The 23,346-nt window shown below is 57.2% G+C and overlaps 1 protein-coding gene across 2 annotated transcripts; it reads right to left on the reverse strand.

The window, feature by feature from the left end:
* Window positions 1-1,568: 1,568 nt before the first annotated feature.
* On the reverse strand, window positions 1,569-20,802 carry PLIN3 (perilipin 3). 2 transcript variants are annotated; one of them, XM_059388718.1, is made up of 8 exons: window positions 20,700-20,802; window positions 18,148-18,231; window positions 15,455-15,653; window positions 15,199-15,281; window positions 11,006-11,291; window positions 5,998-6,197; window positions 4,415-4,540; window positions 1,569-2,398 (listed from the first exon to the last, which is right to left on the reverse strand). In XM_059388718.1, the coding sequence occupies exons 2-8, from the start codon at window positions 18,211-18,213 to the stop codon at window positions 2,057-2,059; spliced, it is 1,302 nt and encodes a 433-aa protein (XP_059244701.1). In that variant the 5' UTR covers window positions 18,214-18,231; window positions 20,700-20,802; the 3' UTR covers window positions 1,569-2,056. The 2 variants fall into 2 exon arrangements, with proteins under 2 accessions (XP_059244701.1, XP_059244700.1); XM_059388717.1 differs by having other exon boundaries at window positions 1,569-2,401.
* Between the last annotated feature and the right edge of the window lie 2,544 nt (window positions 20,803-23,346).

The raw sequence follows: 23,346 nt of genomic DNA on the forward strand, positions 1-23,346 counted from the left end.
TGCCCGGCTCCCAGCCACACCCAATGCTGGCTTGGCGCTGTTAGGTGCGGAAAGAGATTTGCTCCCTGACAGATTAGGGGGCCTGTATGGGGAATCTCGGGGACTCATTAAAGCAAAAAAGACAAAAAAAGAAAAAGTGTTGGCGAAGCCAGATGACTTGGTGGTTCTCCCCAGGCGTCCGCGTCTGAGGACACCCGTGGTGGTCACCACTTGAGGGAGGGGCAGTGCCCTTGACATCAAGTGTGGGGCAAGGTGCCCAAGGTGGCCCCCAGAAAAGCAACTCAGCCCCAATGTCACCGGTGCTGTGGGGGAGACCCAAAGAAAACCTAAGTACCAGGTTATTCAAACGCAATCTTTGCTCCAGGTCTGGGAGAAGCTGGCCTCGGGTGATCACCCTAAGGCTAGAGGGTCACTCACAAGGGGACCAGGGAGCGGGCTGGTACATCCATGCCCCATCCCAAGCTAGAGCACAGGATGCCCATCCTCGGAAGCGTGCAAGGGACAGGAGCAGGACTCTGCCGTCAGGGTCACACTGAGAAAGGCAAGTCCCTACCCGGCAGTGTGCTCCCGGCCCTTCGTCTGTAAAGCTGCGACACCTAACCCGCAGAGCGGAGGTGATTAAGAGGGTTGGTGTGTGACACACGTGGAACAGCCGTGGGCCAGAGTGGGCACGACGGAAGGATTCGGTTGCAGCGTTTTCTAAGGAGATGTGAGCACGGCAGTGGGCACACAGCCAGGCACAGAAGGGGACGGAACTTCCGGAAATCTCCGAGCTGGGGTCTGTCCGGGGGCAACCAGGAGTTCCCTGGTCCGGGACGAGTCTCCAGGGGCGGCTCCAACAAGGCAGGCCGGCTCAGAGGCTGGGAACACCACCACACACCTGTCCCCGCCCAGTTCTGGAGGTCAGAAGTCTGAAATGAGCCTTACGGGGCTAAGACCAAGGTGTTGGCAGGACTGGATCCTTCTAGATGCTCAGGGTCGGGGGGATCCCGTTTCCCTGACTTCTCCCGCTTCTCCAGGCCCGAGATCCTTCCCCCATCTTCAGGGTGGAGAGAACACCCGCCCATCTCAAATCCTGACCTCTGCCTCTGTCCTCACCCTCTCCGACCCGCCCTCCAGCCTCCCGCTCATAAGGAACCTCATGATGACGGGAGGGCCCCCACCCAATCATCAGGACCATCCTGCCCCCATCTCCACAGTCCCCACCGCCACCTGAGGGACCATAGTCAACAGATCCTGGGCATCGGGACGTGGCCATCTTTGGGGGGCCACTTGCCACACCCCCTCGCCCCCATCACCTAGGAAGGTCTAGGAAAAGCAGCCGGCATTCTGCTTCTGCCAGATGCCCCAGGACATGGCACAGGGGGCAAAGCTCAGGGTGGGGGAGATGAACCCTGGAGCCCCGCCCCAGATCTGGCCCGGTCCAGTTCACATGCTTGTGAGCAGAGCAGGGGAGGGGCCAAGAAGGCCATACAGAGACCCCTGCACTGCCCAGCTCTTGGGGAACACGTGTGAGTCAGCACGTGCGCGCGCTCACACGTGCACACACACGTGCACACGGCCCACACTTAGCTGCAGGTAAAATTTATTAAGGCAATGCTGAAGCCTCCGGCTCCTACAGCCAGTCAGGCGGATCTCAGCCCCCATCTGCTCTAGGACGGGCCACAGCGGCTCTGCCTCCATCCCATGCCCCACTTCGGAGGCCAGAAGTCCCGAGCCTGTTAGTTAAAGGCTGCTATCCAGGGGTGTGATTTAGAAAAGGAGGCTGGGGTAGAAGAAATCTGTCCCCGGTTTTTTAAGAAAAAAGAAACCAGGGAGACGGAGGACCTCCTAAAAAGCATTTTTTTTTTTTTCTGGAAACTTCCCCGATGACCGAGGAGGTGAGGCTCAGGCCGTGCTGCCTCTGAGCGCAGGGAGGGGGAGGAAGGACGGGTCAGTTTCCCGCTTCCCAGGTGGCAGCTGAGATGGGCTGGGGGGGGAGGGGGCGGGCGCGGGCGCAGGGCTCGGGCCGGCCCCTCGGAGGGAGACTAAGTCCCTCCGCCTCCTCCTGCCCGTCCTACTTCTTCTCTTCCGGGGGTTTCTCAACGATACCCGGGGCGAAGGGTCCCACCAGCCACGTGATGGGCGTGTTCTGGGCCACGTACTCAACCATGTGGTCAAGGGCTTCTCGGGCCTTGGCCACCTGCTCCCGGCTCTGCGTCAGGATCGCGCCGGAAAGGTCCTGGAAGGAATGGATGCCCGCGAAGGTGGCCTGGAGGTCCTCCACGTGGTGGCGGGCCTGCTGCACCTGGTCCTTCACGTGGCTGGGCAGCCCCTGGATGCTGGAGCCCAGCGAGGCGCAGGTGCTCTGCAGCTGCTGTGTGACGTCGCGGAACATGGTGAGCGTCCGGGTCTCCACCTGCTGAGAAGGGGCGGCCGATAAGGACCGAGCGCGCTGGGGGCAGCTGGAGCCCAAACCGGCACCGGGAGAGGCTTCTCCCGCCGACCTCCCAGGAGCCCTTCCCTGCGGTGGTCCGGGACACCAGCTCTTCTGAGTCTGGAACCACGCGACCGAGGTACCAAAGTGGGAAAGAGGCGGAGGCATCTTTCCACAGGCGGTCAGCAGCGGCCAACCAGCACAGGCAGGTTCAACTCTGCCAGCCGTCGGGGAAACGGGAGCAGGCCCGCCAGGAGGCGTCACCTCGAGCCCACGAGGACGAGCGGGATCTAGAAGTGTTAGGTGTTGGGGAGGACCCGGGGCCCCCGGACGTGGCTGGTGGTGCGGTCACTTTGGAAGACAGCCTGGTGGTCCTTGCAACTGTCCAACCTCCGAGTTGCCAATAGTCCAGCAACTCCCCTCCTAGGAATCCCCCCACCCAAGAAAATCAGAAACACACATCCGTACAAGACTGGTTCATAAGGCACTGTCCACAGGAGGCAAAGTGGAGACCACCTGTATGTCCATCATCTGGTAAACGGGTAAAAACACATGACCCACCCACGCACGGGTGGGTCCCACAGCTGCGGGCAAGAGCGAGGCGCCCACATATGCGGCCCTGGGGACGGACCCTGAGCCCACGACGCGCAGGGAGGGAACCAGACACAGACACAGGAGTGAGTCCACTGGTGTGATAAGCCCAGAGCAGGCTCTCCACGGACAGGAAGGGCGCTCATGGGGCCAGGGGCCGGGGAGGGGAAAGTGACTACTGATGGGGGCAAGATCTCCTTTCCGGTTGGCGGGAATGTTCCAAACGGGTCACAGGGACGGTCTCACAACCCTGCAAATACACTAAAAACCACTGAATTGTACAGATGGGGGGCTTTCGAGTCTGTGAATTGTATCTCTGTAAAACTTTTTTTCTTAAGTATAAGACACTGCACTTTTTATCTCCACTTTTAAAGTTTTTCTGTTGTTTTTAAAAAAGAGGTCTGGGAGAACCTTCTAGGCAGAAGTCGTACGTGCTGCGAAGGACCGCAGTGTCCATGTGCAAATCGGGACCTTAACCTCCCTCCCCCATTCAGGGAAGAGGGCAGGCTGGGCGGCAGGACTTTGCCCGCACCTGTGACAGAGTGCTCTGAACTTGAACGTGGCGGGGAGGAGCCGACCAGAGTCAACATCCACAGCTCCTGGGGCCGCCCACAGCAGTGGGGGAAAGGGAGACGGTTTGGGGTGGTTTGGGTCTGAAGGCTAACCGTGTGCACCGATATTGGTGCTACCTGTTGGAACATCGATGTGTAACGCTGTGTGTTCGTGACAAAGGAACTCAACTTTTTTACACGGGAGTGTTAACACAGATCAGAGAATTCGCCCTTTTAAGTGTGCAATTCCGTAATTTCTCGTATATTCGCAAGGTTGTGCAAACCACCACCTCCACCTCCAGAACATTCCATCACTCCCCCCAAAGAAACCTCAACCCCACGGAGCAGGTGGCTCCTCCCCCCTCCCCCCACCTCCACAAACCCAGAGACCGAGGGACGTCCACAATGGGGTGTGAGAGTCACGTAAGGTGTTGACTCAAGGGAAGTGTCCACGAGTGACGGCAGAGGCGGTGAAGGGGCGCGGCAGGAGAGGCCAACACCTGGGACGGATGGGACGGACCACAGGACGTTAGTGAGGAGTCGTCACAAGGAGCCAGGCAGGGGAGTAGGGAGGGCTCAGTGACACCGGAATAAGGGAGAAGGTGAAAGAGATGTGGCTTAGAATTTTGGCAGGTTGAGAGACATCACTATCAAGTGTATCACAGTTCAAAAGCAACACCCACACCCAAGAGAGGAAATCTAGGTAGGCTTCCTGGAGGAGGTGCTGGTGTGTCCTGAAGGCAGTGAATGGGAGGAGAGGATACGGAAAGTATTCCACGCAGGTAAGTCCATCCAGCAGGGGCATGGAGAGGGAAGTCAGTGCCCTAAGCATCCCATGTGTCCCCCAGGCTGGTACCTCTAGTTTGGCCGGGTTCGCCTCCGTGCCCTGGAGCTCCTTCTGGTTCCAGTTGAGCCACATCTGGTGTAGTTTCTCCTGGCCCTCCACCAGCTTCTGATCGACTCCTTGCTTGACGTTTTCCATCTGGGACAGGAGAACAAGGAGAGAGAGAGAGTGAGAGCCGGACACAGGAGAGCGACTGCCTCCAGCACCTGACCAGGGCCGGCAGAGCCCCGTGCACATCCCGGGAACAGCCACAGCGCCCTCCTCCTATCCAAAATGAGCTGATCTGCGAAGGCAAGGAAGGCGGGAGGGATAATGTTCTCACAGAGGCTTTGCACGGCTACGGTTTCATCACCATCGTGCGTGCAAGAAGTGGCCAAAATGCTCTGTAGCTCCTACCGGTCTGTCTGGCACAAGGAGAACCTGACGGAATTCTTACGCCTGGGCCGGGGCCACAGGACTGACTCTGGCCAACAGAATGTCAGCAGGAAGAACACAGGCAGGACATTAAAGTGCTCCAGTGCAATGTTCTTCAGCCCTAAAAAAGAAGGGACCCGGGGCGCCTGGGTGGCTCAGTGGGTTAAGCCGCTGCCTTCGGCTCAGGTCATGATCCCAGGGTCCTGGGATCGAGCCCCGAATCGGGCTCTCTGCTCAGCGGGGAGCCTGCTTCCTCCTCTCTCTCTGCCTGCTTGTGATCTCTCTCTGTCAAATAAATAAATAAAATCTTAAAAAAAAAAAAAAAAGAAGGGACCCTCACCCCTGCCACCATGATGTGGAGGGACCCGGAGGACATGGGGCTCAGTAAGAGCAGAAAGACGTAGAAGGACCCATCCCACAGGATCCCACTCCCAGGAGGTCCCCAGAAGAATCCCCTCCGCACAGAGAGAAAAGGGTGGGAGCCGGGGCTGGGTCAAGGGGTGGGGGAGTCCGTGCTTCATGGGGACAGTCTCCGTGTGGGGAGATGGAATGTTCTGGAAACGGAGGGTGAGGATGATTGCATGAGTGTGAGTGTGCTTCATGCCCCACCGAGCTGTGCACTGGAAATGCTTAGGATGGCACCTTTAACGCTGTGTGTGGTTTACCCCAATGAGAAACTGACAGAGGGGTGAGCGCTGAGCGGAGGCGGCTAAGCAAAGAGGCAGGCGGCAGGAACTCAGCTCTTTCCAGAAGGGACAGAGCTCTGGGCGGGGGCAGGATGTGACAGCGGAGAGGACCTTCCCGGGTGATGGCATCCATCCCACATCTGGACTGCGGTGCTGGTTACGTGTCTGTTTCTACTTGTAAAACTCCCCAAACCCTACGCTTAAAAACGGGCGATTTGGGGGCTTTAAACGGAACTGCCACCAAAACGCATCTCACGCGCAGGGGTTCATGCTCTTGCCGCCCGCTGGTCCCTCGGACCGCAGCTGGGAGGGCCTCCGCCGACCGGTCCCGCAGTCGTGGGCTGAACTGCATCCCCCCAATTCCTATGCTGGAGCCCTGACACACACCACCACCCCCACCACCACCCCCAAGCTGGCAGACAGTCCTATCGCCCGGCCCCCCTCCCACCGGTCCAGGTGTGCGGGAGATGCACAGGGGTGGGGGTGGGGGCTCACCAGGCTGAGCGCCTGCGCCAGCTGCACCAGGGCCTCCTGCGCGCGCTGGCGCGTGAGCTGCAGCTTGCCCAGCGAGTGCGCGTAGGCCCGCTGGCGCAGCCGCTCCGACAGGGAGCCCAGGCGCACGAAGTAGCTCTGCTCCTGCCGCTGCTGCTGCACCGACGCGATGTCGAAGCCCTCCAGGGACGTGGCGAGGCGGGCTGCGGGGAGGAAGCAGGAGAGGCCGCGTCAAGGCCGGGAGGCGGTGGCGGCAGCCCGCGCAGCTCTGGCTCGCGGTGGGGGCGCTGAGGCGGGGCGCACACTTAGGTTCGTGGCCCGCGCAGGCTTGCCCACAGGCTGCTGAGGGTTCTCCGTCCAAGGGCTGCCACTCGCAAGCTGGGAAGCCTTGCACCAGAGTCCCCGGCCTTAGTTTTCCCCATCTGCGAGATGGGTATGCTGGGAACCGCCGTGGCCAGGATTAAGCGTGTGAGTCTGCAAACCAAGGCCCTCGGGCACATCCGCTCAGCCTCCGGTTTTGCACCACGCTGGAGCACAGCTCTGCAGATCAGTTATATACATCTACACCCGCTTTCAAACTACAGTGGTGGAGTTAGTGGCCTCTTGGCCTGTGGACACTGAAATATTCACAATCTGCTCCTTTGCAGAAAAAAGCTGGCCAGTCCTGTATTAGCACCCCGCACCTATTACATGGCCGACCTTTCACAAGGTTCTAGGTGCTTCCTCCACTCTTCTCTTTAAACCTCAACAACTCCATAAGGGAGGCACCGTTACCCCGTTTTTACAGACGAGGAAACAGGGACTTGCAGGGGAAGTGACTTCCCCAGGTCCCGCAGCCAGGCAGTGGCAAGTCAGGATTTGAAGCCAGGCCTCCTGACACCAGGTTCTTAACCCCAACACTTGCCGGGGGCAGGTCTGAGCCACATGAGAACTGTCTTAACAGCAGGTAAAGGAAGGACTATCTAGTCCAGAGAGAGCCCGTGTCATTGCAACAGGGCAGGATGGAAACTGCGCGTCCTGATTTTATCCTAGCGGGTCTGCTCCTTTCAAACTTTAACAGAGTAGGTACAAGCTTGACTTCTGTAAATAACCAGATAAGGATTTGACTCCAGACCTCCTGACTAATGCCCTAGAGCAGGGGTCTGCAGACTGCGGCCCCCAGGCTGAATGTCACCTGTCTCTATAAACAAAGTTTTATTGGCACACAATCACACCCATTCATTTACCTCTCCTCTGTGCTTCTGTGTTTACAGCAGACTTAACTAGTTGCTGCAGACTAACTGTCCCCAAAAGCCAAAAATATTTACCATCTGGTTAAGAAAACATCTGCCACTCCCTGCTCTACACCAAAGTGATTTTGCCAATAAGCCTCAGTTCCCCCTTCCCTACAACCACCAGAGTCAGAGCTGTCTGAATTGTGACATCTGGACCTCATACTGAAAAAAAGAACCCAAATGAACATTAGGTGTTTGTGTGACCAATTTATAGCAGATGGTATGGGGTCCCGTTTTCCGTAAGTGCTAAAGTTTCCTTTCTAAAAGAATCTGAAGGGCGCCTGGGTGGCTCAGTGGGTTAAGCCGCTGCCTTCAACTCAGGTCATGATCTCCCCGGTCCTGGGATTGAGTCCCGCATCGGGCTCTCTGCTCGGCAGGGAGCCTGCTTCCTCCTCTCTCTCTCTGCCTGCCTCTCTGCCTACTTGTGATCTCTCTCTGTCAAATAAATAAATAAAATCTTAAAAAAAAAAAAGAATCTGAAAATGCTGATTTTGAAAAGTGTATCAAATACATACTAAGGAACATGGGGCCAGGGCACCACAGATGTGCCCCCAGTCAGGCAGGAAGAGCCTGGCTCTCTGGGAAGTAAGCTCTCCACGTAGCCACCTAGTTCTAGCTCTGCATCTCTTTTGGCCAGCCACTGTTCCAGAAACAAAAGATGGGAAGAACAAAATCCCACAGGCAGTCACTGACCTGTTGCTCAATCAAGGTAAGCCTTCAATCCGGGGATTTCAGTTGTTTCTATGAACATTACAAATTCCAGAAGAACATACTTCCAGAACATAACCCAGGGATCCCAGAACCTTTTCTGTATGCAGCCAGACAGTCTGTGTTTTGGTCTTTGCAGGCAGTTATACCGCACCTCAATGCAAAAACACTCACAGACCACATGCATGTAAATGCGTGTGGCCGTGTGCCAATAAAACTTTATTTACAAATGCAAGTGGTAGGTCAGATGCGGCCTGGAGGTAGTCTGACCAGTCAGTCGGCTGGGGAAGAGGATGCCATGGAAGAATCATTTCACGATGACATTTAAAAAGAATGAAGCTCATACGTTCCCCCCAGACACCCGTCACCCCCCAAAACCACAAGCACCCCTACGTACAATGGTTTCACCCTCACCCCACGGAAACAAGGAACCAACACAAAAGCAGGGCTGGTCAGAAGGATCTGTTCTCTGCAGTGGCCCCCCCAGCCTGGCACAGGATCTTCCTCCAAGCAGACCCTGCCTTCTCCCCCTGCCTTCAGGGGCAGAGACCCACAGCTGGTTCTGCCTGGCTTCAGCACTGACCACGGGCCAGCAGCGCCCTTCCTTTGAGAGGCTTGGGGTTGGGTTCTGGACCTTCAAAGGACAAGTGACATGCCATGCTCAAGCCACACGTCTCAGGGCTTTAAATCCCCAGCCCGCCTGAGACATCAAGTTTCTCCGGAGAGCAAAGGACCACCCCGTTCCCTGGAAGATTCCCAGGGAGAATCATGGACACTCAGAGCCAACTCGACGGGGGTCTCTGAGCAGCCAAAAGTAGTGGGACAAGAGAAAGGTCAATAAAGCGTGTGTGTGGGATTGGAATATGTCCTGTGAATCTTTGCACCCACACCCATAACCTGAACACCCACTACTGACAGTGGGCGAGGCTGGCAAACCAGCCCGTGATGCCAAAATAAATAGCCGGAGAGGAGCGCCTGGGGGCTCAGTCCTTACGTGCCTGCCTCTGGCTCCCTCCTCCCTCTCCCCCTGCTTGTGTTCCCTCTCTCGCTCTCTATCAAATAAATAAACAAAATCTTTAAATAAATAAATAACAAAATAAAGGGGGGAAGCCAGCCACCTGCCCTGCTTTTCCTCCACAACTTGCACCTGGGCTCATCCAAGCCGCCCCAGACAACTCCCTCCAAGACAATTTTCCAGCTACCGGAGACAGAAGGGGCACTCAGAGGAGCGACATCTTGTTATCCCAATCCCAGTCCAACGAGGAAGACCGAGGCGGAGGTGCTCACCCACCACGGAACCACACGATTCCCTCTGTGCGAAGGTCCAGGGGAAGCAGGGCATTTCACCCGGGAGGGGCTGCAGGGCGGTGTCTGGGGACACCTGTCCTGGTCGCCCTGGGGGTGCTCCGGGAATCGAGGAGGTGGGGCCAGGGACGCTGCTCCACCCCCACCCAGCACCCAGGACACCCCGACAAAGAATGGCCCAGCTCCGAATGCCCACGGTGCTGCCGTCAGGAATCCCACAATCTGATCTGTCCTGCAGCTCCTTCCAATTGTTCCAAATGTCTGGCTCCTTATCCAAACCAACCAAGTCTGGCCAAAGTCGGATGGAGTGTGGCGTCTAGTTCACACGCAGCCCCGCGGGCCCTCACGGCTGTGGGCACCAGAGTCTGCACTGCGGCGTGGCCAAAGTCCAAGAGCCACGGTACGAGAGCCAATGGTGGGCCACACAGGACACTGCTTTGTCTCAACAGTTTCATCCCCGGTTTGTCTATCTATTCCTGCCTCCACCTGGACCAGTCCCCACCACACCAGCAGGAACCCAGCGCTGGTCCCGGTCCTGCCCTCAAACCCCAGGCTGCCATCCCCTCAGAGGCCACCAGAGGGCACCAGGTCCTGGGGCCTCTGCCCACAGCCCTCCAGGACTCCCACCTCCCTGGGGTAAAACCAAGTCCTCCCCTGGATTCCCTAGGCCGTGCACGACCTGCCCTGCCCCCCTTCCCAACTCCCACTGCCCACTCTGCCTTGCTATTCCTCTAACCCACCAAGCAGGTCCTGCCCCAGGACCTTGGTATTGCCACTCCTCTCCAACCTGACATCCACGTAGCTACCTAGCTCATTCGCTTGCTGCATTTGTGGTCGTGTTACCTCCTCAGAAACATCTACCCAATCCTCTCCCCTCGAAATCTCTCCTTTAGCCTGCTTTCCTTGTATTTTATACTATGAGTTCCCGGAGGGCAGAATTCTGTCCACTGTGGTGTCCCCAGGACTTGGCCACACAGCTGATATTCAAGGAACATCCGAATGGACAAATGCATGCCTGGGGCAGGGGTGGGGGGTGACAGAGAAGAGTCTGAATGCCTGCTGAGTGCCAGGCCCCATTCTAGACGTGGCACACAGCAGCGACCAAGACAGTGCGCAGCTGCTTTGTGGGGCTGATGACGAGTGCTGGAGAGAAAAAAACAGAGCCCAGCCAGGAGGGGACGGGGGCAGGCCTCAAGACACAGTCTGGACAAGGGAAGGGGCGATCTGAGCTTCACTGGGGAGGTGGCAACTGAGCAGAGCTGGAGGTGGAAGGGTGTCTAGGGGAAGAATGCTCCCAGTGGAGGGGAACAGCTGGTGCAAAGGCCCTGGGGTGGGAGCATGGTCAGGATCAGCAACGAGTCAGTGTGGCTGGAGCAGAATGAAGAAGGGGAGGTAGGTAAGTGCATAGGGGGGGTTGGTGGGGAGGACTTGGGTTTCTACCCAACAGGAGGTGGGAGACCCCAAGGGCTGTGGGCAGGAGGACAGAACCAGGCTCTGGTGCTCACAGGGGCCCTCTAGTGGTTGCTTCAAGGAGAACAGACATTGGGGGCCAGAGAGGAGGCCACTGCACTCACTGGTCCAGGGGGCACTGACAAGGGGCTACAGCAAATCTGAGGGAGAGGTGGCAGGGTTGCGATGGCACAGAGGGACAGACCCCAGCTGGGTGTGTGTTGGGGGGAGGTCTGGCAGGGGCGGAGGCGTCCGGGCACAAGGGCTGCACTTACCCAGCTCAGCATCCGTCATGGGCAGGTGGTTGTCCACCCACTCCTCCGACTTGCCCAGCACCGTGTCCACCCCGCTCAGCACCATCTGGCCCACACGGGAGCCCATGACCGACTGGACGCCGCTGGTCACCACGGACTTGGTCGCATCCACACCAGTCTGCACAGCACCCCGGGTCACGTCAACCGCCCCCGTCACTCGCGTGGCCACTGTGTCCTTGGCGCTGGACACGGCTTCTCGGGCCCCCGACACCTTGGATGAGACGAGCTCCTTGGTGTCGGCTAGAACCTACAACAGAGGCAGCGTCAGCATCTCTGTCCTCTCTGAGGACCCCCACCTCTGCACCCCAGCCTCCAAGGACCCCAAAAGGAGGAGTTCCAGTTTCTGGGTGACTCCCAAGGGTCAACATGTGACCCAGCAGTGAAGACATTGAGCTCTGGAGCCTGGGGTGAATCCTGGTTTGCTAGGTCCTGGCTGTGTGGCCTCAGGCAACTCACTCTACCTCTCTGTGCTTCCATTTCTTTACCCACAGTGTTACAGGGGACTGTGCATTGGACCCTGATCCCCAGGACCACAGAATGTGATTATCTGAAGAGAAGGTCTTCAGAGAGAGACTAGGACACAGAGGGGAGGCCAGGCAAGGCCGGGAGTCTGGGAGTGAAGCAGGGGCCTCCAGAGGAAGCAGCTACCCTTCTGGAACTTCTGGCCTCTGGGATGGGGGAACAGGAAGTTCCTGGGTCAGCAGCTCAGGAGACGGGCACGATGGGTTAGATCAGTGCTTGGCTCAAGGGCTCCATCGTGGGGCAGAAGAGACTAAGACAGCCCCGGAGGTGACCGCCCCGTCCCGCGCAGAGAACCATAATCCTGGTGGGAGGGACCATCTGGGGGCCAACTCCCTTAGGACAGTGGCTCTCATCTAGGGTGATTCTGCCCCCAGGGGATGCTGGGCAGTGTCTGGGGACACACATGGGGGCGAAGAGGTAGGCGGGGAGCCCCTGCCATTGAGGGGACAGGGCAGGGATGCTGCTCTGCCCCCCAGAGAACCCGGGCAGAGGCACCCCGAGCAAAAGCAAAGCAACACAGAGGATGCAAGCAGGTGTCTAAAATTTGGCTCCGTAAACTCCCAGCAGAACACAGTAACCACCTTCAACTCCGCATGGTAAATGGGGCTCTATGCCCCAAAAGGTCACCGCGCTTGTGGATTTATTCCTGCTTGCGTTAAAACGGTAAAAACCAACACTCCATAGGAGACGGGCGCTGCTCTGAGCCTTCAGAGGATGGACCCGCTTCTGCCCTATAAAGCCCTAAGAGGAAGGCATGTACCCATTCCTCGGACAAGAAACTGAGGCTGGGGGGGCTAAGCAGCTGTCTCGGCAAGGGGTGTCTGGGCCCAAAGGTAGAACCTGGATGTTAACCTGGTACTTTGACTCCACTGCCCCTGACCTGGGTTAGCAGCAGCGTAGTCACAGGGTTGGTAACCTTCTCTGGAGATGGGCCACGTAGGAAAGAGTTTAGCTGGGCAGGCTGGCCACCTCCGTGTCAATGACTTAACTCTGCCCCTTGTAGAGTAAAAGCCGCTCTGAACATCGAAATGCATGGGTGTGTCCACGTGTGATGAAAACTGTATTTAGCACAGCAGGTGCTGGGCCGGACCTGCCGCCCGAGAATGGCCCTGGGATCGCAGAAGAGGCTGCCACACACAGTGGGTGTTCGCGGACCCGCACCTGAGGCTCCAGTCTTAAGCCTCTGAGCAGACCGCCAGGCGGACAGCTCTCCGCAAAGCCCAAAACCACACCACCACCCCCATTCCCACCCTTCTCGGGGGGCAGCTGGCACCCCTCGGAACACCTAGACCTCCCGTGTCCACGGGAATTCGTTTCCTCGGGGTGGAAAAGGTGGCCACTGGGGCTGTCCCCCAGCTGACCACACCACACATCTGGCAGAACCGGGGAGCACTGCCTCCTCCTGGGGTGACCCTGGGGCGGAGGTGACATCACAGGAGTCCAGAGAGCACAGCGCCTCTGAGCTGGGAGCAGCTCTGCCAGATGACCTCGGAGAGCTTCACCCCAGCTCATCCCTTCTATAAACGGAAGGAATGCAGGCCTCGTGGGGTGGCAACAACAGGACATGAGAAATTCTCGCAAGCGCCCGGCTCCAAGGAGCTGACTCTGCAGGGAAGCTTCTCCAGCCTTCTGTGAACTGGGCAGTTTCCACCTTCCAAGCCCACCGAGCCTCTTCATGGCCTTTGCTGGGGAGACCCCGGTCCCCGCTGCACCAAGTCCTGCATGAGCAGGTGGGGTCGGCCTCTGGGGGACGTGGTGTAGGGCAGTCTCCGGCCGACAGGAGGCGCCCACTATCCGGGGCGGGGGTGGGGGGGCCTGGGGACAGAGCCCGGGAGAATCAGGGCAGCCGCACCACTGAATTCTGGTGGGAGACAGCCGGACACGAAGAGCGTTGGCCATGTGTCCCACGAGGCGAACGTGGAGATTAAGCATCTACTGTGCCCCACGCTAGATGGTGGGCCCCAGACAGCCACCAAGCAGCCTGGCCCTCCCCCACTCGGGAGGACAAACACGCAGTTAAAAAGCCCTGGGGTGGCAGGGAGCCCCACAGGCCCACACAACTGGGACGCCCCCGTTCAGCCCACCTCTCAGTGCGACTCACAAGCCCCACAGGGTGGAAGCAATCCGCTGACAGGTGCGAGGGAAAAAACAAGGTCCATCCACACTCCGGAATATTGTTCAGCCTCAGAAAGGAAGGGACCCTGCCACCTGCCACCATGTGGAGGGGCCCTAAGGACACGCCTCAGCGAGCAGAGCCAGACCCAGAAGGACCCGTCCCGCAGGACCCCACTCCCAGGAGGTCCCCAGAGGAGTCCCGTCCATGCAGACAGTGAGGAGAGGGTGGGAGCCGGGGCTGGGGCTGAGGGTGGGGAGTCCATGCTTCATGGGGACAGAGTCTCCGTGTGGGGAGATGGAAAGTTCTGGAGACGGAGGTTGGGGGTGGCTGCAGGACGGTGTGAGCGGGCTTCATGCCACAGAGCTGTGCAATTAGAGACAATTAAAGACCATTTTTCTGTTCTAAGAGGATTCATGTAACTGGTGCACAAATGTCCAGCGATATTCAAACAGCCCCGAAGTAGGGACAACCTAAACGCCCATCAGCAGATGAACAGATACACACAACGTGTCCCCCATGCACAGGACTGTCACTCGGCTGCGGACAGGCACTCCCCCTGGAGACGGACCCCGAGCCCACAATGCTCAGGGAGGGCTGTGAGTCCACGCATGTGACACGCCCAGAACAGGCCCCTCCATGGACGGGAAGGAGATGGTGGTTGCCAGGAGCATTTGGCAGGAAAAAGATTAACAGCTAAGGGATATGGGGTTTCTTTTGGGGTGACGAAATGTTCTAAAACGGGTGGTGATGGTTACACAACATGAATATACTAGAACCATTGAGTTGTAGACTTTCAATGAGCTCATTGTGTGGTATGTGACTCACGGCTCAGGGAAGCTGTCCATGGCATGCTAGAGAGATGCTGGCCACAGGCCACGGGCTGCTATTTAAAATTGCCAACTGAATTCCTCAGTGACGCCAGCCACACTCTGAGTGCTCCGTAGCCACATATACCTGGCGGTTTCCATACTGGACGGTGCGGAGAAAGAACATAGACATCGGAGACAGTTCTCAACAGAGCTGAGCTAGAAGGACCTTCTTTAAGAGGGAAGGGAAGCCCGCTGAAGAGGTAGGATTTGAACAGAGACCTGAAAGTCTGGTTCATGAAAGAGGAAGTGCACATGCAAAGGGCCTGGGATGGGACTGGGGCAGAAGCATTTACTGTATTTGCTTCCCCAGGCCTCCCCTGAATCAAAGTTCCACAAGGCAGGCACTCTGTTTCTAGATGTGTGTCCTGTCCACCTGGGTACGGATGTTCCTGAACAGAGTGCAGAGGCTGGTGGGGTTGGAAGCGGAACAGACACACGGGGGTTTTGAAGAGATCTGGCTGGGGTTTCGATCACTCCTCTAGCGGCCCAGTGGGGAGTAGATTCAAGGTGGGGGTGGGGACAGACTGAAGAAGGGTCAGGGAGGAGCGGTCACATGTGTCTAATCTATGAGAGGAGGAGCCCAGGAGGCCCCCCACCCCCGCGGAGCCTCCGTCCCCCACCGGCTCCTGATGGCGGAGCTCAGTTACCTTCTCCGTGTGCTGCTGCAGGATGGGCAGGTTCTCCTCCAGCTTGTCCAGACCCCTGTGGGCGTATTCACTGGCCGATGCGACTACACGCGACAGGACAGGAATCGGCAGTCACTGCATGTGTGCACCCGTCGGGGCCCGGAAGGCCGGAGGGTGCTGCTTTGGGGGAACAGGGCCAGGGGTGGGGCAGACACCCCCCCACCCCCCTCCGAACAGCCAAGGAGGTGGGTCCCAGGCTCCCTGGGGCGTCACTCACTCTGTGGCTCCAGCCTGGAGAGGATGGGCTGGGCCCCGCTGACGGCCGCCGCAGTGAGGGTCTTCACGCCCCTCTCGGCCGCGTCACACACAGTCTTGACGTGGGGGTGGCTCTCCTTGGTGGAGGTGTAGGCGGCCGACACGATGTTGCAGGTGGAGCTGATGAGGGGCATGGTGGTCACGCGGTCCACCACGCTGGGCTGTGGGGACAAGCGGCTCAGCGGGCTGGGCCTGGGGCTCCGGGCAGGGTGGGGGTGGGGCGCCACTGTCGATTTCACTCCCGGCCAGGCCACGCCTCAGCTCAGGCTTGCCCTGCATCCCCAGTGGTTGCACAAGCCACTGCTTCGAGGTTGCCCCATGGGTGCGTCCTCTACCCTAGCCTTGCCTCTCCTCTGTCTGAACGCGTACTTGACCCCCATCGCGTGCCACGCGGAGCCAAGAGCCCGGCTCTCACGGGGCTCCGGGTCTACCCCCGGGTCGACAAGCTACAGCTCACCGGGCCCACACCTGATCTTCTTATCCTTGTCCGGTTTTTCCTAACAGCTGAATCGAGTTCACAGATCATTAATGCCACCATTTGATAACACACGGTTCCAAGGTTTTTAGTATTTTCATTAGGTTGTACAATGGCTGTGGCTAACTCTAGAACTTTGCCATCACTCCAAGAAAATGGTCTCTCCTTGTTCTCCTCGCCCCCAGCCCCCTTCCTGTCCGAGGAGGACCCTGTTCTGGGCGTGTCACACACATGGACTCACACCCCGTGTGGCCTTCTTGTCTGGTTCTCTCCCTGAACGTCGTGGGCTCGGGGTCCATGCCCGGGCCAGCGCCTATCAGTGTTTAATTTTTTTTAACTGTGGTAAACTACATATAAAACTTACCGTCTTAACCATTTTCAGTGCAGAGCTCAGCAGCATGAAGCACACTCACGCTGTCCTAGAGCCACCCCCACTCTCTGTCTCCCAGAACTTTCCATCTCCCCAAACTGAGACTCTGTCCCCATGAAGCACACTCTCCAACCCCTGCACCAGCCTTGGCTCCCACTATCTCCTGTCTGTGTGGACAGGACTCCTCTGGGGACCTCCTGGGAGTGGGGTCCTGCGGGATGTGTCCTTCTGGGTCTGGCTGCTCTCCCTCAGCTCAGTGTCCCCGGGGGTCCCTCCATATCGTGGAAGAGGTCAGTGCTTTATTCCTTTATGGGGCTAATATTCCACTGCTGGCTGGTTCTACAAATAAAGCTTTAATACTACACAGCCACTCCTGTTCATTGATACTGTAAGAGCGGAATAGAGTCAAGACAGCCCTTCTGAGGCTCAGTTTCCCCACCCATCACATGGGGAATCATGCCTGTCCAGTAGGAATCGCAGAGATCACTCGTGGGAAGGTGCTGGCAGAAGCCTCAACTCACAGGGGATGTGTGGACAGCTTGTGTGTGACCTCACTCAATCGGCAGCCCTTGGAGATAGGGAGTGTTCACCCATTTTATGGAAGGGTTAACTGAGGCATGGAAAGAGTAAGTCACCTACAGTCACGAACTTGAGATGGACTCAGGCCAGCTGCCTGGCCTTTACCCCTGGCCCGAGGCCTCACAGGGGTTAGTCCGATGTCTCCCCTCCAATCCAGCAAGCCCACTTTCAGGCATCTAACCTGGGACAGGAAACACATGTCCACACAAAAGGTGCACATGAATGTTCCCGCAGCCTCGTTCTGAGTGGCCAGAAGTGGAGACAGCCCAGATGTCCATCGCTGAGTGAGCGGATTAGAGAACAGGTGGTTCTAAGTATGTTTTTAAAAATCCATAGCCTCGGGCACCTGGGTGGCTCAGTGGGTTAAGCCTTCTGCTTGGGTCATGATCTCAGGGTCCTGGGATCCAGCCCCTCATCAGGCTCTCTGCTCAGCAGGGAGCCTGCTTCCCCCCCCCCCTCTCTGCCTCCCTCTCTGCCTACTTGTGATCTGTCAAATAAGTAAATCTTCAAAAAAAAAAAGTAAGGTTTTTTTTTGGTTGTGTGTTATTTTACCACAATTTTAAGAAAGGAATGAAGCACTGACACCCGCTACAAGGCAGATAAACCCCCAAAACATGCTCATTGAGAGAAGCCAGGCACAAAGAGGTCTCAGCTGGCCGGATTCCATTCGAAATGTCCAGAACAGGCAACCCCAAGGAGCCAGACAGCCCATGTGCCGTTGCTGGGGAGGAGGAGGACCGAGGAGGGAGTGCTGACGGGGCGGGGTCTCTTTGGAGGGAGGAATGTCCTAACAGTGTTTGGTGCTGATGGCTGTGGAACTTGGTAGTTGACGAAAAACCCCGAGGCAGGACCCTTCCCAAGGTCATGTCATTTATCATATGCAAATGACATGTTCCTCGTGTTATTTATGAATTATACATAGTTGTTCGGAAGCTGTGAAGGGGGCAGATAACGGGGGGCTGATTTCCTAGGATGACGCTCCAAGCACCTGCGGACAGGACAGCAGTGGGGGCGGGAGGCCGGCGGCAGTTTCCGAACGGACCCCAGATCTCCCCCAGAGCCTTCGGGATTCCCCGTTCTGTCCCTGCCCCCACCTGTCCGGGGTCTGTGTGATGGCTCGCCCTCAGCCGCAGAAAGAGATCTGTTGCCCACCCCCACCCACATGCTGCCAGCAGCTCCCCGCCACCCTGGTGTGGGGAGCCTCACCCCACGGGTCCCTGCCTTCCCTCACCTGCTGGACCGGTTCTTCTCCTGTCGCCTGGGTGGTGGCGGTGGCTTCTGTCCCGTTGGTAGACATGGTTCTGTGAAGCAGGCCCTGGGGTGCACAGATGGGCTGTGAGGGTACCGTCCCTCCCTCCAGGAGGAAGTGCAAGTTCACGGCTGCCCTCTGACCCCTCCCCTATTTCACAGAGCCCGCCCCCCCAACATTCTTGATCACCTGTGAGCCCCCATGCGGGGCCAGGTGGGGCAGGGAGTCTGGGGCCCTAACCAGCACTCAGGCGCTGCTGATGAAGCGGATTTCGGAGCCACGCCTCCAGGGTCAACTCCAAGGGCTTCACAGGGTCAGTACTTCGGGGAGACACCTGTGGCCCAACACCTCCACGGACAGCCATTTGCCCGTGGCTACCTGCTCTCAAGAGCCATCGTCCCTGTGACCTGGAAACCTTGAGGGGATGATCCCACACCTGTACTGTCATGTGGGCAGAGGCGTGGGCCCCTGTGTCAGCCACAACCAGAGCATGGAAACAACCTGGTTCCCCCGAAGGAGGGCCTAGAGAAAACAAGGATCCATCCCAGTGCAGTGGCCACGGCGTAGAGACCTACAGGTCACTGGCTGGACCGGGATACTCTGAGACGAATACCGCACACAGGGCGAAAACCTGTGCTTTGTTTGCCCAGGATCTTTAGACATAGGAAACTGTTAACAGTGGCCACCTTTCAGGGCAGATCAGGTGGACAGGACAAAGCCTCTGACTTCTGAGCCAGGCAGATAGTATTACCGGTTCAAAAAAAAAAAAAAAAAAAAAGGTTAAGCATTAAAAACAAAACACCCCACAAACTGCTTAAGAAAACCCTATGGCAGACCTATCAGGTGAGACTCAGGAGGGAAGGCAGGATAAGGGAGGCTCCCAGGAGAGGCTCATGCTCTCGTTTGCCAGGTACTAAAGGAAACACCGCAGGTGTGTCCCATTTTCCTGGACAGGTGGGAGGACACGGGTAAACCCTCATCAGACTACAGACCGCAGGAGTCCAAGCTCCGCCCGTGGTGTACCCTGTTGAGCAAGGAACCTCCCCTTCCCTGGCCTCAGCCCTCTCACCTGCACAAAAGAGCTAAAGGTAGAACCTGCCTTCAGGGCTGGTTCCTCTGGTAATTCTGGGATGAGCCTGTTGTGAACCCCTGACCTTGATTCTGAACATTTCCTTCTAGAGGAAGGGGGCCCATCCTCCTGGCTGCCATGTTGCCCTGTCTCCCAAAGCCAGCAAACTGAGGTTTTGAGAGCACCAGTGCTGGAGTCCAAACCGGTTCTAACCCCAGCTTTGCAACTCAGTACCCAGCGGGATTCGGGAAAGCAGCACCCACTCCCAGAGCCTTGCTTGGCCCATCTGTAAAAATGGGGATATGTATTTCTAGCTCAGAGTCCCTACAGACTGGCAGAGCGACACGTTGTCCTTAGCTCAGTACCTAGCACATAGTAGGTGTTCAATAAACAGAACCATTTCACACACAGGTGAAGCGACCCAGGAATGAGCTTCTGCTTGGTACTGAGTTCCCCAAGCTGGGAAGCGGAGCAAGTCGGCACACTGGCCCCTGGTTATCTTCAGGAGTCCAGTTATTCCCCTCACCCCTCCCTGGGCATCTTGGAGGCCCATTCTCCCATCCCCTTGGCCCATCAATTCCTCCTAGAGCCGGTTTAGCCAAGGGCCGCCACTACAGATGTCAGCATCCCATTAAAGTCCTTGGGGTCTGCGAGCTGCCTGAACTTGGTTCCAGCGGCCACAGCGAGAGCTAGCTGGAGCCGGTTGCGGTCACGCAGGCGCCCAGCGGCAGCCGGGATCCAACTTCCAAAGTTCCCAGAGACCAAGGTCCCAGGCCCGGCAGTTCCAGCAATCCTGACCAAGGTCCCAAGGTCTCAGATAAGGGGCAGCAGGCCTTCCCAGCCACCCAGAGCAATCCTCTAGCCACACCCACCTAAAGGAAGAGGGCGGGGTCTGCCCGCAACCTCCCCAGAGTCAGCTGAGCCCACCAGAAACTCGGGCGGGGGGAGGAGCTAAGTCCCGCGGGCGGCAAACCCATTTGCCGAGGAGGGGTCCTTGCGAGGCAGAAAGCCCCCTGATTGTGGGGCAGGGGCGCCCGGGGGACCCAGGAGGGCCGATTTCCTCTGCAGGATATGCTGCGGCTCGCCTCCAAACTGCGTTAGCAAAGCAAGCCGACTTTTCAGGGAGGCTGTGTTTTAGGAGGGGGGGGGGGGTTTACCCCCCTCTTCATACTGCCACTTTTGGGGGGCTCTTTCACGCGCCCCCGCCCCGCCTCCAACGAATGTCTCAGAAACTGAAAAGAGAAAGTTTGGAAGTTTGACTCTGCTCCAGAAATAGGTCTTTTTTCTTTTGTTTTGGTTTTGAGGGGGCGTTAGGGGAAGAGACGGGAAAGCTCAACCCAGGCTGGAGACCCCTCCCCAGACCGCAGAGCCCCAAGGAAGGGTCTCCCCTCCGTCTTCTTCCTCTGGGACGCCCCGGGGCCCGGCGGACCTCGCCCCCCACCGCAATCAGGCCCCCTCCTCTTACCGCGGTCAGCGGCACGAACACAGTTCGACGGGCAGCTCTGAAACCGTCTGGGGCAGGCCCCGGGGAGGCCTTTATACCCAGAGGGGCGGGCGCTCGGGAAGGACGGGCCGGAGGACCAATCGTATCGGGAGGTTGCCCGCCGCCGGGCCACGCCCCCGCTCCGTCTGGGACGTTGGGCCACAAGTGAAGTCCGGGAAGGGCCAGCCTTTTGCGGATGGCGTTTGCGGGCCGCGCGGTACCCCGCGCCGGGGGACCCCTATAAGACGCCTGATCCAGCCAAGGGCGCCCCCTCCCGACCTAGGGGTCCTATGAACTCGGCCCAGGAAGGTGCTATCCTAGTTCTAGGGTCCTCCAGTTCCCCTTTTCTCCAGAGGTGGTGACAGATCGTTGCCCCGCTGCGCGTGAGGAGCCACGCCCCAACCCCGGGCGGGAAGGTGATGGAGCAGAGCTCGACCCAGCAGTATGAGCAGCCTTCGCCGCAGCAGTTAACAGATACGGAGTGCCTTCCTCCCGCCCTGACCTGCGTGGCACCGTTTAATCCAAAACTGTTCCTGTCTCATCCCCACTTTACAGATGGGGAAACTGAGGCCCAGAGCCGGTCAGCCTAGGGCAGTGCTGGGGTCAACTCCTGGATCTCTGACTCCTGGATCAACCCCTTCCTGAAGCAGCAACCGCTTGGATTCCACCCCTTCCGCCATCCTTTATCCTTTGAGTCTATAAAATGAAGTCTCAAACTCAGACGCCCCGGGGGGGGGGGGGGGGAGGGGGCAGAAGGAAGCAAATGCTTCCTCCAAAGTGTTGGCAGCATGGCAGAGTGTTGCCCTGTGGAAGACCCACCCAGAGAGATTGCCACATCCACTGGGATTCTAGACTAAAGAAAGTGCCCTGCTTTTTAGAAAACCACTGGACCAAATAAAACCCAACCGGGGCCATATTCAGCTCAGGAGCCACCAGTGTGCCACTTCTGCTAAATTAGGTGGGGCGGGGTGGGACAAGGTCTCTGAAACTTCCAGAAAGAACATGGAAGAAAAGCTGGTGTCTGTCTGTGACTGAGCGCATTTTTTGGACAGTGGTTACAGTCGCCCCATACAGTCGAGCTTTCTGCCATGATGGGGAGGCTCCAGAACCCCAGCATCGCTCAGTATGGTGCCCACGGGCCCCACATAGCTTTTGCTCATCAAGAAACTGAATATTCACATCCTGAATATTCATATCCAAGCAGCCACACGAAGCCACTCAGATTCTCAGGTGCGTCTTGAGGCGCCAAAAGGATTAAAGCAATCAGCTACAACAGTTCAAAATTTCCTATTCGCTGCTGGCCTTTTTTCCTACTCATGCATTCATTTTCCTCCTCATTCATTCAGCAATTTTTATTGCTGTGCTAGGTGCTGGGAACACAGCAGCGGGTCAAAGAGATCCCAGCCTTGTGGCGCTCACTGCCGTTGGCAGAGTCAGACCATAATGAAGAGAAATGAATGAAACGCATCATGGGTCAGCTCACTGAGAAAAGTAAAACACTGGCATGGAGAATGTGGGGTGTGATTTTTTTTTGGGGGGGTGTAACTTTTAATGGGGCGGTCAAGGGAGGCTTCCCAGACTGGCATCTGAATGCAAAATAGGGAGGAGAGGAGGGAGTCACTTAGAGATCTGGGGAAACAGCACGTTCAAAGGCCCAGAGGCAGGCTATATTTGGGAAGTTGGAGAGAGATGCAGCGGGGAAGTTGATGTGGCTGGAGTGGAGTGAGTTCTTGGATGTATAGAGCTCAGAGAGGTAAAGTGAGTTGTCCAAAGTCACACAGCTCCAAAGTCATTGGGAGAAATGTCTGGTAGTCTTGAGCTTCTGAATGGCCTTCAGTGCTGCAACGTGGCGGAAATATTCCTGGTTAAGGAGATGTAACGCAATTCCGATCAGTAAAATAAAGTCCTGGTGATTTTGCCCAACATCTTTTCAACAAAAGGAGAACAGCCATGCTCACCATCTTTCCTAATGTGGCACTCAACCCCCACCTCCAGTTCCCTGTAAGTGCAATCAAGGACATTTGCCACTGCGCATGTGCATGTGGTGGGGGAAGGGAAGGAAAGGGCACCGCCCCACGGGACCTTAGCACTTCCTTTTCCGCAGCACTGCCACCTCCTCCTGGAAATCTTCCAACTTACCTCCTCAGTCTCCCCCAAGGCTAACTCTTCCAGACTAAACAGAGGTTCCCATTTCAATTTGAATTTCGGGTCAATAAGGAATACATTTGGTGGGTATAAGTATATCCCATTAGATATCTGGGATATACTTACGTTCAAAAATTATTCCTTGTTGACCTGAAATGCAAATTGAGCTGGGGATCCTTTTTATTTTTGTTTTTGCTAACTGTGACAACTCTACCTTCAAACTCCAGTCCCTTTTTCTGCCTTTGCTGTGTCCCCTGAAAAACTGTCACCTCCCAGCCTTGTTGGGCTCCTTGAGGCCAACACCTGTCCACGATTCCCAGCGTGGGAGGTAAGAAACATATCGTTTTCTGATTTATTTCATTACATTATTCAGTGACCTCATGTTTATTTTCCCCATTTTTTGGATGAGGAAGCTGAGGTTGACTGATGTGATTCACTTTCCCCAGGTAACACAGCCGGAAAGGGACCGCCTGAGTTTGTTGGA

This window comes from Mustela nigripes, chromosome 2 (genome assembly GCF_022355385.1).
Source record: "Mustela nigripes isolate SB6536 chromosome 2, MUSNIG.SB6536, whole genome shotgun sequence".
In the NCBI taxonomy this organism is placed as follows: Eukaryota; Metazoa; Chordata; class Mammalia; order Carnivora; family Mustelidae; genus Mustela; species Mustela nigripes.

Excerpts from the sequence above, each read along its gene's own strand:
- PLIN3 (XM_059388717.1), bottom strand. The coding sequence starts at position 18,213 with ATGTCTACCAACGGGACAGAAGCCACCGCCACCACCCAGGCGACAGGA. Across the intron at positions 15,282-15,454 it reads CTCCAGGCTGGAGCCACAGA|TCGCATCGGCCAGTGAATAC; the intron begins GTGAGTGACGCC and ends TGTCGCGTGTAG. Across the intron at positions 6,198-11,005 it reads CATGACGGATGCTGAGCTGG|CCCGCCTCGCCACGTCCCTG; the intron begins GTAAGTGCAGCC and ends TCCTCCCCGCAG.